The sequence below is a fragment of the Psammomys obesus genome, unplaced genomic scaffold (assembly GCF_907164565.1).
Source record: "Psammomys obesus unplaced genomic scaffold, mPsaObe1.curated_primary_1811, whole genome shotgun sequence".
In the NCBI taxonomy this organism is placed as follows: Eukaryota; Metazoa; Chordata; class Mammalia; order Rodentia; family Muridae; genus Psammomys; species Psammomys obesus.
The window spans coordinates 5833122-5849940 of NW_026591598.1; the positions used below are offsets into that span (position 1 = coordinate 5833122).

Below are 16819 nucleotides of genomic sequence, written 5' to 3' on the forward strand. Positions count from 1 at the left end.
ATGTAAATGCAGAAAACAATGTGTTTTTATAAGCTGAGCCTCAGGCTTTATCTGACACTCCAGGGAAGGTGGATTGATGTCCTGCACGCTTTTCAAGTTTTCAGAAATGAATGCCATCCTTAAACAGAAGTTTGGTTTTGTGATAGGGAAGAATGGCAGTGGACAGGGCTGATGGCTCCTAGCAGAAACATCAGCTCTTTCCTTAGGCCAGCCCCAGGCATGAGAAGGGTCCATCTAGGGAAGGGTCCTCGGAAGACTTTCAGATCTTACTTTGCCTCTAAAAAGGACACTGGCTAAGAAGAATAGTGTCTCATCTGTGTTCAAAATCAGGCTACAGGCTCTTCCATCCAACTCTGCAGGCAAGGTGTTCTGAGCCACCCCTGGTTGCTTAGGCTGTGGCTAGCAAGCATGACCACATCCAGGCTCTAGAGGTGAACACCGTGGTGTTGAGGTCATTCCTTGGCTACCTGGACTTTCCCTGTGTTTGCTGCATCCACACCACTGTTAAGATAACTGAAATACAACATATTACTCCTGAAAGTGGGGACAGGGGAGACTGCTGACACATGGTAGGCTGGAGAGTTCAGCTGTGCCTGTCATACAGGGTTTGGGAAACAAAGGCCTCGTCTTATGTCCCGTGTCCCTCCATGAAGCCTGGTGCCTCACCCGGGCACTTGTGTGGCAGTTCTTAGGGTACTGGAAAGCCTTCCAAGCCAGCTCCTGACGGATTTGCTAGGAGCACGCTTCTCTTCTTTCCCACCCAAAGGACATCTAACTGCTGTCACCACTTTCCCTTCTATGCCAAAGCAAACACAGTGACAGCCCTGTTTTAACAGTTTGAAGCCATGACTGATCCTTGTGCTTTCCAGATCCCAGGAAAAGCAACCTGGTGGAGATCATTTTGGATGTTAACGTCAGTCAGCTGACAGAGAGGCTGAAGGGGATGTTCATCCGCCAGATTGGGGTCCTCCTGGGGGTGCTGGATTCTGACATCATTGTACAAAAGATTCAGCCATACACGGAGCAAAGGTAGCTGGACAATGAATTCGGGAAGAAAAGGAAAGCGTGGGGCTCCCCAGGCTGAGCAGTAGTGATGCTAGATGGAGAAGGGAGTGCTTTGACCAGGAACCGCTTGGAGTATATCTTGCCAGTCAGGCCTCAGCCCTGTGCTAGACCCTCAGATAGGCTCTGAGAACAGGTTTGTAAGCTGTAGTCTGAGATGGAGGTAACTATGTTTATGCCCTTACTGTAGAGCAGGGGCCACTGCATGGCCTTCAGCAAACAGCCAGGCCAGTTAGTTCTCCCAAGAGAGCTGGAGGAGAGGGTAGCCCAAAGATGTTCCAGAAATAAAGGTTGCCTTGCCCAGCATATGAGAATTAAAAGATTAAAAAGGGAGCAGCGTGAGTGGTGGGTCCAGGGTGGGATATGCAGGCTTCTTCTGGAAGGCATTTGGTTCAGTGTTCGTAGACACGGGATGTGGTCAAACGTAAGGCCAGTGGAGATTGAGAGACTTGCATACAAAGGAACGCAAGTTAGTTTGTTTTAAAAGCAAAGAAACGCCATGTTTAGATTTTTCTTCAAGGAGATGGGTAGTGTGTAGGCTAAAAGGAGTTAGGGTGGAGCAGTTGGGAGCTTCTGAGCTTGTCCAGCAACAAGGGGAGAGCCCTTACTTAAGGTAGTGGTGAGAAGCAATGAAAAGGAGCTGGGTAGGGAGCCAAGTGCTGTGCCCTAATCAGCAGCTTTGGAAATGAAGGTGAGGGAGGCTGGACAAGTGAGTCAGTCTTCGAACTAAGATTAGGGAAGAAGCAGGAACTCACTTGATTATTGAATTTGGGTAACTTTTCCCTCATGAAGCCCAGGGTGGCTTTGAACCCATGAACCTCCTGCCAGCAGATCTGAGAGACAGAATTAAAGTTGGAAACCTGGGGATACAGGGTGGAAAAAAACACCAAAGAGCAGGTGTCAAAGCCAAAATGGTGGATGAATGACACTGGGACATGTCAAAGTGGTTGGGTGATGATAGAACTCTGGAGACACAACATTTAAGGGGAAAACAAAGAAGTGGCAAGCCCTGAAAGAGCCGCAGGATCACAGGAGGGTGGCTGACCTGTGGGGTCAGCCCAAGGAGTGTGCTCTGCAGATTGCCAAAATGGCAGGACAGTGTTACCGTCTTGAGTACATGGAAGTAATATATAGACATAGACGCTGCGGCAGAGAAATGGCTCAGTGGTTAACAGCACTGGCTGCTCTTCTACAGGACTGTGGTTCAATTCCCAACTCACTGGAACTGTCTTTAACTCCAGTTCCAGGGGATCCGACACCCTTGAACAAACATATACACATCATGAAAAACACTGGTGCTGAAAGGAAGGTGGAGATTAGATACAGATTTTGTTTGTTTCCAAGAGAGGGCTTCTCTGTGTGTCCCTGGATGTCCTTGAACTCACTCTGTAGACCAGCCTGGCCTCGAACTTACAGAGATTCTCCTGTGTCTGCCTCCCAAGTGCTGAAGCCACCACTGGCTCCAATGCACCTTTTAAACGGAGGCCACCTCTCAGCCTTTTTGTTGCCTGAGGTAAAGTGTCAGTCTAGGGAACTGGATGCAGGAGAAATGGGGGACGCAGACAGCATTAGTGGTACTGGATCCTGTTGTGTCTGTGTGAGGGGAATAAGGCGACACATCCTGAGGTTGGAAGCAAAGGTGAGAGATGACAGTTGGGAGCAGCTCCAGGGAGGGACACTGACCCTGCGCAGCACTGGAGTCAGAGCTAAGGTTGAGGCATCAGAAGCAAGAAGTCACTCCAACTTCACGACAGCCACCTGGAGTTTTATGAGCACACTGTGGGCCTCATCCAAAGAGACTGTGACTCAGGTAGAATAGGACTGGACCTCTGTCTGCAGTGCACAGCCTTTCAGTGAATCTCCTACACAGCTGATTGGGTCAGTGACACGATTAGGACACTTTTCTAATTTTTCATACATATGCATGTGTCTGTGAGTGCAGGTGCCTGTGGAGGCCAGAGGTATCAAATCTCCCTGGAGCTGGAGTTAGTCAGTAGTAAGCCACCTCCCATAGGTGCTGGGAATCGAACTCCTCTTTAAGAGCCATGCATGTTCTTAACCACTGAGCCATCTTTCCAGCCTCATTACTCTTTTCTTTAAAAAATAAAATAAAATAAAAACAACAACACAAGAAACTCACCACCACACCACCAACAATGCTCAGTGGCTGGGGAATAGAATAGGGCAAACAGCTTCCTAAGTTGTTGGGAATTGGTTGGGGAGCAGTGGCCACGCCATCACTGCCAGTGGGCATAAAGAAGAGGAGCACCTGGCTTGTCCTTGGCTTTGGTTGTAACCAGGGCATAGGAGAGGATTTCAGGAGGGGCTCCTTCTTTGAGAAGATGTACACTGCAGAGAGAAAGCAGGACCTTCCACACCGGTAGATGTCCGGGGAAGTGTGGGAACTGCGTATTGCCTGTGAAAACTCTAGTACTTATTTTATAGCATTGGTTTTGAGGGTTAAATGTGACAGTGTGGGCCCAAGACATGGCTCAGTAAGCAAGGAGATTGCTGCCAAGCCTGGTGACCTGAGTTCAATCCCTGGGACTCACATGGTGGAAGTCTTCAACAAGTTACCCTTTGAGCTCCACACGCATTCACATACAAACAAGTATAGTAACAAATTTGTGTAGATCTGTAACATGTAATGCTTGACCAGCAACTTTTTTGTTTGTTTGTTTTGAGACAGGGTCTCACTATGTAGCCCCTGCTGACCTGTAATATGCTGTGTAGACTAGAACCTACAGAGGTCCACCTGCCTCAGCTTCAAATACTAGGATTAAAGATGCACGTCTGATCAGTGGTTATTACCAGAAGTTTATTTTGAGACATGCTTGCTTGTAGCATCTCTGAAAGATCTGGGTTCTTTGGTTTTGGCATGTTTTTTTGCTGATGTGAATTAGTTGAGATTGCTCCTGTGGGAGAGGAGGTAAAAATGTGAGGGCTAAACTGGGCACATGCTTTTAATCCCAGCACTCAGGACTGTCAGAGGCAGGCAGATCGCTGTGAGTTTGAGGTCAGCCTGGTCTATAAATCGAGTCCAGGACAGCCAAGGCTATGCAGAGAAACCCTATCTTGAAGAACAAAAAAGATGTGAGGGCTACTGGTAAAGGCAGAAAAAAAGAGTTGTACCCATGGATTACAGAAGGAAATGGTAAGAAATGAACCCTGTCTTTATAGTAAAGGCAGTGTCTTAGGTCTGGAGTTTGCAGGACCTCATTGTTAGCTTCACTTTGTAGTGAGCTTTTAGTCAATGACAATACAGCCCGAACTGTATGTCATGTCATACATGGAAGGTGCTGCTATACTTTAGGATAGCTTCTCCTCGAAGCAGCTGGTCCAGGGCCTCTGGGATACTTGGGGCTTCTCAGCTGCCCTGCACGCTAAGAGGTCTTGGGAGTACCTATAATCCATGTGGCACACTGACTGGGAAGGTTTGCTTTGTGCCGCTAAGGGGTAGGCCATCAGAGACTGAGGTTAAGACATAGGGAACAAATGTGAGTTCAAACAACAGGCAGAAAAGCAAACATTCTGGGTTCAGAGTGATGTCATTTCAAACCAGCAACCCCACTATGTAGGGCCTGTCTTATTGCTGTCACAGTAACAGTTGTTTGGCTTATGGATAATCTTTCTAGCAGTTTGTATTTATACAGCACTGTGGTGTGCTTGACAAGTAACCTGGGTACAAACCCAGTTGCGTTGCTGTCCTAGCTAGCAAAGGCTGGTAGAAGGAGTAGAACCACAGCCCCAACTCCTGTTCTCTCCTTCCTGCTCATGTAAGCTTTAGGGGCTTACAGAGTGGGGATCTGGCTCTGCCATAACTGTGTGGCCTGGGGCAAATCAGTGAGCTCCCCTGGGCCTCAGTGTTGTCCTCTGTAAAATGAAGGTGGCCCTGAAGCACCTGTCTCACTGGCCTGCTGTGACAGTGCATGCCACCACAGGCTGAGCACTGTCTGTCACAGACACAAGGTGCTTTTAGATGCCTCAGTGGCTGCCATGGACCACTTCAGCACATTCACACTGTTGTCTGTCTCTGCAGCACCAAGATGTTATTTTTTGTTCAGAATGAGCCTCCCCACCAGCTCTTCAAAGGCCATGAGGTAGCAGCCATGCTCAAGAGTGAGCTGCGGAAGCAGAAGGCTGACTTCCTGATATTCCGAGCCCTGGAAATCAACACAGTCAGTAAGTCATGGGAAGCTGAGAGTCAAGGCCTCTTGCAAACATTCACCTGGGATCTTGTACCCCAAGGTCCACAGGCTCCTGACAGTAATCAGGGGAACCATGAGCCTGAATAAAAAAATAATTTTATCTTTATTTTGCCTCTAATTCAATCATCACCCTCACCCTTGAAGGCATGCAGTATTAACAGCTGTGACTCTGAGGCCAAAGAGCTGATAGTTGTCATTGTACCGCATGGCAACCGCATTTGCATTCAGCAGTGCTTCAGAATTAGCTGTTGTTGGACCCCCCCCACAGAATCTCTTCCCTAATGTTCTAATAGATGCATATCTAGTTTAGAAAACTGAGATTCTAAAATTTTTCAGAATTAGTCTGGTAATACTTTATATATTGTTTCTGGAGTTACATTACTCTGTTGAGGAGTAATGCAGAATTGAGGGTTACTGGTACAGACAGCAAAGGAAGCTGTCTTGTGCCTGCCTGTCCCATGAAGCCAACATGAGATATGGGGATTTGGGTTTTCATGAGCCCTGGAAGCTGGTTGTCCTTCTGGCTCTCTCTAACTTTTACCTCTTTTCTGCTATCTTCAGCTTGTCAGCTGAACTGTTCTGACCATGGTCACTGTGACTCATTCACCAAGCGCTGTGTCTGTGACCCATTTTGGATGGAGAATTTCATCAAGGTGCAGCTGAGGGATGGAGACAGCAACTGTGGTGAGTGTGGCTCTGTGCCAGCCAGCTTGGCTGCAGTGTGGCACTGTGCTGCGGTGGCAGGTGTTGATGTTCGAGGCAGATGAGCAGGCAGTAGAACGCTGTATTTTCTGTTTGCAGAGGACTCTTCCTCCCTTCCTCCACACTTGCTGCATGTTAGCTCTGAGAGGTTTCTGGAGCATTCAGAGCAGCTGCATACTATGGTCTGAATCCCATGTGCTGCCAGGCGGGCCTCTTGTCTTTGTGGAGCGCCTGAATGCTGTGGCCTCATGGAAACCACATTCCCTGACCTTACAGTGCATGTCTTTAATCCCAGAACTTGAAAGGCAGAGGTAGGCAGATCTCCTAAGTTCAAGGTCAGCCTGGTCTACAGAGCCAGTTCCAGGACAAGCAGGGCTACACAGAGTCCCTGTCTCGAGAAACCAAACCAAACCAAACCTTACATCCCTTGCATACTTTGAAGTGCCCGGAGCACTGCTGGAGCAGGGCTTGGGACACAGCAGCATTTTAAAAGCTTGCAAGCTTCCACTCACCCTACCCAGGGAGCCAGGCACATTGCTGCCCATTTTGAAGCCACCTTGTGTCTGAGGTGGGGTAGCCTCTCACGAACCCTCCACCACTTTGATTTCTTTGCAGAATGGAGCGTGCTATATGTTATCATTGCTACCTTTGTCATTGTTGTCGCTTTGGGAATCCTGTCGTGGACTGCAATCTGCTGTTGTAAGAGGTGAGATGATAGGGTGGTGGCAAGTGTGGGGAGAGGTAAGATGAATTCTCCTTTGAAGTCCCTTTGGCTTCATGCCACAGAGCTTTTCTGTGAGGAGGTATCTGATACCTTCTTTGGAAGATTGCACTTGACCCCCAGTCACTTTGGTGGGAGTTTGAGCACCCAAGGCCTGTGGCAGAAAATCTCATTACTCACTCCTGAGGCGCAGAAGCCCTCATTTAAGGCGTGTCACTGTAGAGATTTGCAAGGTGGAGACCCTGGTAGGGGTGTGGCTGGGTGCATTCCTCACACCTGGACATAGGACTATTTCACAAACTTACAGCCTTCAATTCATAACTGGTTGTTCTAGTTTGTTTCTTTGTTTTTATTGAGACAGCCTAACTAGCTGTACTTACTCTTCTGTTACATTTATTTCATGTTTTTCAGTGTTAAACATGATTTCAAGAAAGGGGCATAGCTCAGTGGTAGAACCTCCCTGACATATACACAAGACTTCTGCATGTGGTGCTGGTGACTGAGCCAAAAGTATGGTCTTTGTGGATCATCGCCTTCAGAGAGCATTTTCTCTTTTATACCTCCGACAGCCTTATCCCAGTTTATAGATGAGGAAACTCAGGCTCAGTAGAATTATATCACCTGTCTGAGAGCAGTTTGAGACAGGGCTGCGATGGAGCCTGACATAGGACCTCATTTAAAACTTAGAAAAGTGGAATAAAAAAAAAAAAAAATCCTTGCCAAGCTGGGTGTGGTTGTGCACACCTGTAAACCCAGCACTTGGGGAGACAGAGGCAGGTGGATCTCTGTGAGTTCAAGGCCAGCCTGATCTACAAAGCAAGTCCAGGACAGCCAAGCTACACAGAGAAATTCTGGCTCGAACTTCCCTCCCCGCAAAAAATTCCTCCACAGCCACAGAAAACCTATCAGCAGCTCCGTGTTTCACTGCCCCTCCCTCATGCCCTCCAGCCAAGCTTTTATCTTCCCACCTGCTCTGGCCGAGAAGTAAGGAGAGGCCCCTGTGTACCAGGCAGGCCCTGCACTCCAGAGCCTCACAAACCTTCCTGAGCAGAGACGGGGGTTGTGTTTTTTAGGCAAAAAGGAAAACCCAAGAGGAAAAGCAGATACAAGATCCTGGATGCCACAGATCAGGAAAGCCTGGAGCTGAAGCCAACCTCCCGAGCAGGTAGGGCTCTGGAGCTGGTACTGAGGGGCCAGACTAAGTGCTCAGTCCCCTTGCTCCTTTCACCTCCATGCTCATTCGTCTGTCCATGTCAGGTTTGCTTCTTGCTTGGTGATCCTGTGGTCACTGTCAGGGGCTTCAGTTTCTTGAGTCTGAGCAGTCTGACCAGCTTATAACCTACTTTTCCTCTAACCTTCTACTCCATCCCTGTCATTAGGCAGATCCCCAGCTGCCGTCCATCAGTCTTGGCACAGCTGCTTTCCTGCTGCCTGCAGGTGTGCTGGGCTGTCAGGGGCACCACCAGGGCTCCTGACACAAGCCCTTCCAGGACTGAGCAGTGGGAGCAGAAGAGTTAGGGTGTGTCATGGGCCTTCCTCCCCTTCTGGGTTCCCTCATGGTAAGGCCATAGACAAGTCATCCATTGCCTTAAAGTCAACTTAAAGGTTTGTGTTAGGGGAGGCTGTGGGAGACACAGGCTCAAGACCCCCTGCTTTCAGAGAACTGCTGTCCAGCAGGGGAGAAGACACGGCTACAGAGAACAAGTGTTCACAAGCAGCTGGGCTCTGCACCTAGGCAGCTCCATTGTCAGCTGGGCCTGAAATGAGCCCAGGATACCAGAACCCTCCACAAGAACAAATAATGTGTGCAACTAGCTCCCGTGGAGTAGCCAGCGAGGCCCCCATCACTTTACCTTGACCATATTTCTTCATCATGCTTTTCTTGGCCTGGTTGTGTGGCCACTGTGAGCTTGCTGTGTCTGCTTTCAGGGAGCAATCTTGTTCATCTCCACTCTTTTCTGATGAGGTTCTGCTGTTCTTATGTTCAGAAAGTTTTTTCTCATCCCTGTTTAGTCTCCCAAAATCATGCTCACAGCTGTATAGAATGATTATGAAAGTCTTAATAAAGAGTATACATAAGACCCGAGATGCTCAGCAGGTAAAGGCACTTGCCACCAAGTTTGACAACCCAAGTTCAAGCTGTAGGACCCACACAGTGGAAGCAGCAAACACATAGCACATACAAACACATACATACATGCACACAGACACACACACACATACAGACAGCACACACACAAACATAGCATACAAACACACACACAACACACACACTCCAAGCAGGGAAGGAAGGGAGGCACAGACAGGGAGGAAAGGAGAGGGACAGTTTAAAGAATTAAGAGTGACAGTTAAGCTAGGAAGGATAAGCATCAGCAGATGAGTCAACATTTCAGACACAGGCAATATGGTGAGGCCCCACTGCTGAGAGGAGCAGAAGGCATTTGGGTAGGTGGGCAAAAACTATGTACGCTGGGCAAGTGAGCCAAAATGAGGGACCCAGGCTGGATGGGTGAGCAGGTCTTTGCTGAGGTTCCCTCTGAGAGCAGTGGGTGCTCTAAGGGGTTTAGGGCTGAGCATCTGTGGTACTAAGATGCCAGCAGTACAGTGACAACATAAAGCAGGCTGAAAGGAAGCATTTCCCAATGGTCTGAGGAGGTAGTGACAGTGCGCAGAGGAGCAGACAAGGTCAAGGCTGATTCCCACCTAGCTGCTGACAGAACCAGGACAGCTGCTACACTGTTCTGGGAGAGAACTAAATTGAACCCAGCAGAATGGTCAGTACTGAAAGATGGGATTCTACTTGCCAGTGAGGATCAGCATCTCAAAATTGGGTCACGGCTCTGAAGAGAGTCCCTGACACCCAGGATGGCCTGCAGAGGAAGGATCCTGCAGAGTAGGGGTCATCATAAAAGAATCACAACTCAAGATGCCAACAGAGACCCTAGGAGACACCTGCAGAGCTGGCACAATGGTGGATGCCTATAGCGGTAGGGGGTGAGGAAACATAAGCCCTATGGATTTCAAAGCCTTTTCAAAATGGAGTTACAAAGATAACCTGAGAAGCTGGACAGAGGGCCGGGACTCATGCCCAGTCTGCATGCAGAGGCAGAGGAGGGAAGGGGAGGGGCTACACTAGGCAGGGCAGAGCCCAGGAGTGTGACAACAGCAGGCCGAGAGATCTGCTTTTTTGTTCTTCTGTTATGGTAGATTGAACCAAATGAAATTACTTTTTACCACCCACAAAAGCCACTCTTGGTGGCTCAAACTAATTCATCAGAAACTTGTAAGTACAGCACGTTGAGTCGTTATAAGGGAGCACACCTAAAGCCCCTGGCCTCATCGTGCTACCATCCAGGCAGTGCCCATTCCTTACAGCAGTTCATCTGCACCCAGGCATTTACTGACAGGCATGTATTTATTGACCAGTTTCACCCATCAGTATAGAAAGACTGCTGTGGACACTCCTGTGTCTTTTGGTGGACACACAGGGATCTCTCTACTGGGTGCAACAAGAGAATTGCTGAGTCCCAGCGATGTGTGTTCAGTTTTCGCTGATGCTGTCCCCCACCTTTGTCATCTTTAGTGGGTGAGCAAGAGCTGTAGCAATCAGGTGCTGTGCAGCCATGAAACAATCTCTTTAAAGGCCTTTGTCCTGTTGGAAAGAAAGGAGGTGCCATGTGGCCACTAGAAAAAGAATGCTCCAAAGGTCTCCAGAGGAGGGGCTGGGGGGGGGGGGCTATCTATGGTGGGGAATGGGAGAAGCAGGGACTTTCCATGGGCCTTCCATTGGCCACTGTTCCCACCACACTGGAAGGCCCTTCAGTATCTCTGCTTTACTGGTGCCCTGGGGCTCTGGATGCAGTGTACACCCTGGAGTGGACAAAAGCGCGTAAGCCATGGCCCACTATGGCCAAACATATGTGGATGAGGCCCACAGCAGAGTGTGATCCGTGAGCACAGGTGCTCAGGGCCTGGACACTCAGCCTTGGGAGACCTGAGAGCACATCCAGCTCTCAAGCTGGCCACCATCCTCTCAAGATGCCGTTGTTTAGTAGGAGTGATGCATAGCCAGGTTGTAGACTGCCTGACTGAAGCACGACTCATCTGATAGTCCCCACTTTTAACAGGTGGAAAGCTAGTCCCTGTGGTTGGCCTGTGCTGGCCTGAGCTCCTCAGCTAATCCCACTTGCAACCATCACTCTTGTAGAATAAATAGTTCATTCCTGGAGCTCTAGGATGAGCTCATCCTAGGATGAGCTCTAGGATGTGGACATGATTGCCGTGGCCTTTAGAGTCTCAAGACAACTTGATCTGGGTTTTAAGATTCATTTTTGCTAGGTGATGGTGGTGCATACCTTCAATCTCAGCCCTCTGGAGCCAGATTCAGGTGATCTCTGAGTTCTAGGCCAAGCTGGCTTACAGAATGAATTCTAGGACAGCCAGGGCTACACAGAAAAACCCTTTCTCAAAAAAAAAAAAAAAAAAAAAAAAAAAAAAAAAAGTTTCTGTGTAAATGTGCATATCTGCACACATGACCATGGAGTCCAGAGAGGCTGCATCCTCTAGAGCTGTGGTTACAGGAGCCACCTGTTGTGGACACTGGAAGTTAAACTCGGGCCTCTGGAAGGGCAGCAACTGCTGCTTCTAACTGCTGAGCAATTCTGCAGTCCCAGGTGCTTCTTAGAGAACTTGGTTGGTGTGTTAATAAAATGGCTACTTGAGCCTGTCTCTGAATGAGTCTCATTCTCAGCCAGGTTTTCCCACTGTTGTTTTTAATTTTTTTAAGATTAATTTTTAAGATTTAATTTTTTTAATTAATTTAATGCATATTAGTGCTCTAAGAGGGCATTAGAGGGTATAGATGGTTGTAAGCCACCATGTGGTTGCTGGAAATTGAACTCAGGACCTCTGGAAGATCAGACAGTGCTCTTAACCACCGAGCCATTTCTCCAGCCCGTTTTTAAATGTTTAATTTTTGGTTATTTTCAGGGTTGTAGCAGGGGAGTCCAGGCTTTGCTCTCTGTGTCCTGCTGTAGCCAGGTGGAGATGAGGATGGGCTGTGAATTGGGCCTGGGAAGGTGTTTCCTGACATTGGGGTTGTCTTCTCGGCAGGCAGCAAACAGAAAGGTCCCATGCTGAGCAGCAGCCTAATGCACTCTGAGTCGGAACTGGACAGCGACGATGCCATCTTCACTTGGCCAGACCGGGAGAAGGGCAAACTCCTGCATGGTCAGAATGGATCTGTGCCAAACGGGCAAACACCACTGAAGACCAGGAGCCCACGGGAGGAGATCTTGTAGCCCGTTGGTCCGTCTTATTAGACTCATCAGAGTGCCAGGGCCCAGAGCACCTCTAGGCTGGTTCCTGACCTCCTAGGTCTGAGGACAGCTGCTCTCCCAGCATGTGCTGGTCACACCATCCCAACAGCCCCCATCAAAACTGCTGGTACTTGAATCCACAGACACTTTATAGGAACCCCTAAATGAAGCTGTGAATGAAGAGGTTTCCCTCTATAAACCAATGTGGTAGGCCCCCAACTGTCCTCATCTCAGGGCCTCACTTTTTGCACACCTCCCTGCCAGAGAGCAGACACAGCCCGCCCTTTGCCACCTCTCAGCAGTGCAGCTGGGCCAGAACACACATGGTGAGGCTTACTGTATCTTCCCTGTACCTGGCACAGGACTAAGAGCCGCCTGCTGTTAGGGGCCAAGCCCCGGGCATACAGTGTGTCCTGCCTCCCCAGGCCAAGAGAAATCTGCCCACCACGGATGCTGGCGTGGTAGTGCAGAAATGCTGCCTGACCCCTTGGCTCTAGAGCTGGCTTGTGTACTGACTGTATCAGGGATGTAGGGGACTGCTGGGGATGATCACCAGCACCTGCTTCCAGGCTCAGGCCACCCTCATTTTCCCAGAGGAGATAGCCACAGACAGACTGGAACTCTGTGGCCTGTGAGTGCATGTGTGTGACTGCCCCACTCTGGTCCCTTCCATGTCTCTCTATTCATGTCTTTTCTGTGTCCTTTGCACGTGTGAGTGCTTGAGTATATGTGCACCCATTCTTTTTAGGTCTTTTGGCTGCTCTCAAGGCAACTCTAACTTGGAGACTTTCAGCTCCTTGAAAGACTTTATCCCTCTGGCCCTGTCACCAGTTCCTCAGCCATGGTGTCTGGCAGTTGAGGAATCGGGGTTTTGGGAAGAGTGACTTTTTCAAAAGGACTTACAATTTCTACTACTGCACTACCTGTTGTGAGATAATTAAACATGCTATTTAATTGTGTGCCTGGCTACTAGGTTGTGCTGTTTCATGCTGCATCCATGACCTGCATTGAGGGCCTACCGTTGGTATAGACCTGTGAGGTTGTAGTCATGAAGGCTGCCTCAGTACACTGGCTAGCAGTTCAGGCCCCCAGCCTGCTATGGTACGTGGGCTTGTGCCACATGAGTGCTGGCTGGACAGAGATGCTCTTTGATTTTGACCTTTTGTTAAACAAAAATGACTTCTGTCCTCCTGTGACCAAGCTGAGGGGCACAGAGAATTGTCAAGGATGTCTTAAAAATCTGGGGGCAATGCCAGGTAGTGGTGGCGCACGCCTTTAATCCCAGCACTCTGCAGGCAGAGGCAGGTGGATATTTGTGAGTTCCAGGACAGCCAAGGCTGCACAGAGAAATCCTGTCTCAGAACACAAAACCAAAAACCAACAAAAAACTGGGGCAATAGTGTTCCTTTTTAGGTTCCCAGCATTTCAAGAACAGCAACATGAATGTACCCATTATCTCAGAGGCTGGGATGCACTTCTCAGTGTGTCACAATAGGGCTGATCTCAGGAAACAGCAGCCAAGAAGAGCTAACAGGGCCAGAGCATAGGAAGCCAACAGGCTAACAGTGGAGTGTGCGCAGGGGGAGGCGAACGTCTGGTTACCACTCCCTACTAGGTGTCACCAAATGATCCTTTCTGTACGGGATACAAAGTATTGGCTAAGAAGAGGTAAGTGTGATTATGTAAGGTCATTCTCCAGGAGAGCGTGCATACCTTTTAAAGTCAAGTTTCAGAGAAAACCTAAAATGTCAGGAAAAAAATCTGTAACAATCTCTAAACCAGGCAAGGGAAATTATTTCAACCAACCAATCAGAAAGCAGAAATAGAACCAGGTGTAGTGGTGCACGCATATAACCACTGCATTCAGGGGGCTCAGGTAGGGGTTGCCATGAGTGTGAGGCCAGGCTGAGGCACACAAGAGACCTTGTTTCAAAAGGGGATAGCTACAAGTATGAGGCTAGCCCAAGACAACCATTAAAAATGGTAAATTTCTATTTATGGGAGACACTTAAAATAGAACAATGATTGGAAATGTAAGATACAATTTTGTTTCCTATTAAGATAAAATCACCACTACCACCACCATTCTCCAAAGGAGTTACTACCAAAAACACAAACTAAAACCCAAAAGAATGATGATTTCCCCCAAGTTGTGAGAATCTCTGAGACAGACTGTGATGATAACGAACGTACCTTGAAGGTGGGGCAAGCCATCCAGGTGCTGTCCACAAAGGAGCTATGGCTCTGCTCGGGGAGGATGGGTGGAGTGCTCAGAAATGTCTGCAACTCCTTCCTCCTAGAGCTGCTGCTTCCCCCAAATCCATCTCACAATGAGAGGGGTCAACAGCAACTGGGAGATGCCTGGAGGCCATGACCTTCCCTTTAAGCTACTGACAAGTGTAGTACAGAGGCTGGCTTTGATCTTCCAAAAACAGATCACCAGACAGCTATTATGTCATATCTGAAAGCAAGCGAACACACCACCCACCCATACCAGCAATGTATGGCAATGGGCTGGAGTTAAGAATTCAATTCCATGGGCACCAGCTAGACCCACTCAAGAGTCATGTAGCCTTCATGAGCACCAGCCAGTCCCACTCAGGGTCACAGAGCCTCCATGGACTCCAGCCAATCTAAGTGGGGTCATGTAGCCTCCATGGACACTAGCCAACAGACCCTAACATTTGGGGGTTTGTCAGGGATCACCAAGGACTCCTACCCAGACTGGTTGAGCGGTCAAGGGGACCCTTTTTTTCTTCCTGCTAAGTTTTTGGGCACCCTGTATCTGGTCTGTTGTCTAATCGCTTGAGTGCAATGTGGACTTAGCAGACAAGCACAGTCTAGAGGCCAGGGTTGACAGAGGATGCTCCCAACCCCCAGAAAGGGCTTTCCGGTCTGGTTCTGGGAGAATCTTAAGATTCTCAACTGGTTTCTGAGCCAGCGTCAGGTCTCTTTGCCTCTTGTACACAGAGAGTGAGAACAGGGGGCGCTGATTACTGGGTTTTCTTTCATTTTCCTAGGAACGTCTGTCCATGTCTTCGTCCTTGAGTGTCTACCCCCTTGAATATAGTGCTGGGTTGTAAAGGATTCAGGTTTGGTCATCCACCCCGGCAAATTAACTATCTTTTGTAAGAAAGAATGGTCCACATTCAAGCTGGGCTGGTTGGAGGAGGGGACGTCCCGCTTGCCTACCATTGGGGTGTAAAAGCTTTAGTTTATGAGAATACAGAACACTGGGACCAGATTCCCTATATTACCACCTGGCAATACCTGGTGGAGGAACTCCCCCATCCCCCATCTTTGTTCAAACTTTTTCTGAACCCCGGGCCTTCCATACCCTAGGTCCAAGAGGTGCTGCTGCACTGACCCCCCCATACTTTCCCCTTTAGCCCCAGATAATGAGGACCTTTATCCCCCACTCTATGCACCCACTCCAGCACTGGACCTGGCTCTTCCAACTGTTCTTGGGGAGCCACTGCTGCAGGTAGAGGGGAAAAGGCTCCTCCTCAACCAGACCCTCTGGTGAGCCGACTCTCCTACCATCTTTGTCAAGGAGTTGCACAAGGGCCTGGGGGAGTATAGGTGTGCCCAACCCAAGTGTCAGTCTTTTGAAGTACATGGCTGACCTACCTGCTGCCCACCACGCAACCACCAACCTGCTCTAAGAACTGGCCCAGATGGGCTGTCAAGTATTGGCCAAGTAAGCCCAGCTGTGCCAGCAGGAGGTAACATACCTCAGGTACATACTCAAGGCGGGGGGCGCAATAGATGTCCCAAGCCTGGAAAGACGCCATCCTGAATATACCAACCCCTTCCACCAGGAGAATTTTTAGGGTCAGCAGGCTTCTGTAGACTTTGGATACTAGGGCTCACTGAAGTTGCCAAGCGGTGCTATGAAGCCACTAGAGGGCAGGAGGGCACGTTAAATTGGACACCTGAAATGGATGAAGGCTTTGAAAGGCTTAAAAAGGCTTTATTAGAGGCACTGGCTTTGGCCCTGCCACACATTTATAAACCCTTCCACCTAAATGTAGATGAGAGCAAAGGCACAGCCAAAGGGTTTCCCCGGGGCCTTGGAAAAGGCTTGTTGCATATCAATGCAAACAACTGGATCCCACGGCACAGAGATGGCCACCTGCCTCCGCACGGTGGCAGCAACCACCCCACTGGTCAGGGACAGGAACTGGTCATAACTATCCCTCAGGCCATAGAGGGAATTTTCAAGAACACACCCAACCACTGGCTATTCAATGCCCGGTTGGCTCCGCACCTCACTTCAATCCAGCCCATCATCAGCACTCAACCCTGCCACCCTGCTGCCAGACCCAGATGCAACTGTCAAGCATGAATGCTCCATTGTTTTGCAACATGTCCAGGATCTCCACCCTGACCTGACTAATATCCCCTGGCCAGATACAGATCAGATACTTTTCACTGGTAAAAGCAGCTTTGTCCGGAAGAGCACCAGGTATGAGGGGTGGCAGTGGGAACTTGAGTGACAGCCTATGGGCAGACCTCAGCCCAAAAAGCAGAGCTGATCGCTCTGACCAAGGCCTCATAGACAGGCAAAGGTTCTGGCAGCACCGGGTAATCCACAAGAATGTTTAGGTAACTTCTGGCCCTAGCTCGAGGCTCAACAGCAGAAACTACAAGCCAATCCAGGGAAGAGCGGTCAAGAGTCATTAGGTTATAAAAGAAATTATTGATTCAAAAAAAGTCTGGTTCCTTGATCATCTCCTTTTAAGAAACGAATAGAAAGTTTCGTTTATATTAAAAGAAAAGCCTCTTTGAGTAAACTATTTGCCTCA

The 16819-nt window shown here is 48.9% G+C and overlaps 1 protein-coding gene across 4 annotated transcripts in view; it reads left to right on the forward strand.

The window, feature by feature from the left end:
• Kiaa0319l (KIAA0319 like) overlaps nucleotides 1-12970 on the forward strand; it is a 94633-nt gene extending 81663 nt beyond the window's left edge. For all 4 annotated transcript variants that reach the window (XM_055611204.1, XM_055611203.1, XM_055611206.1 and 1 more), the window contains 6 exons: nucleotides 870-1029; nucleotides 5102-5244; nucleotides 5832-5954; nucleotides 6588-6678; nucleotides 7767-7858; nucleotides 11806-12970. In XM_055611204.1, coding sequence (XP_055467179.1) covers nucleotides 870-1029; nucleotides 5102-5244; nucleotides 5832-5954; nucleotides 6588-6678; nucleotides 7767-7858; nucleotides 11806-11993 — 797 coding nt within the window. In that variant the 3' untranslated portion in view covers nucleotides 11994-12970. The remainder of the gene's footprint in view (nucleotides 1-869; nucleotides 1030-5101; nucleotides 5245-5831; nucleotides 5955-6587; nucleotides 6679-7766; nucleotides 7859-11805) is intronic.
• Nucleotides 12971-16819: the final 3849 nt, after the last annotated feature.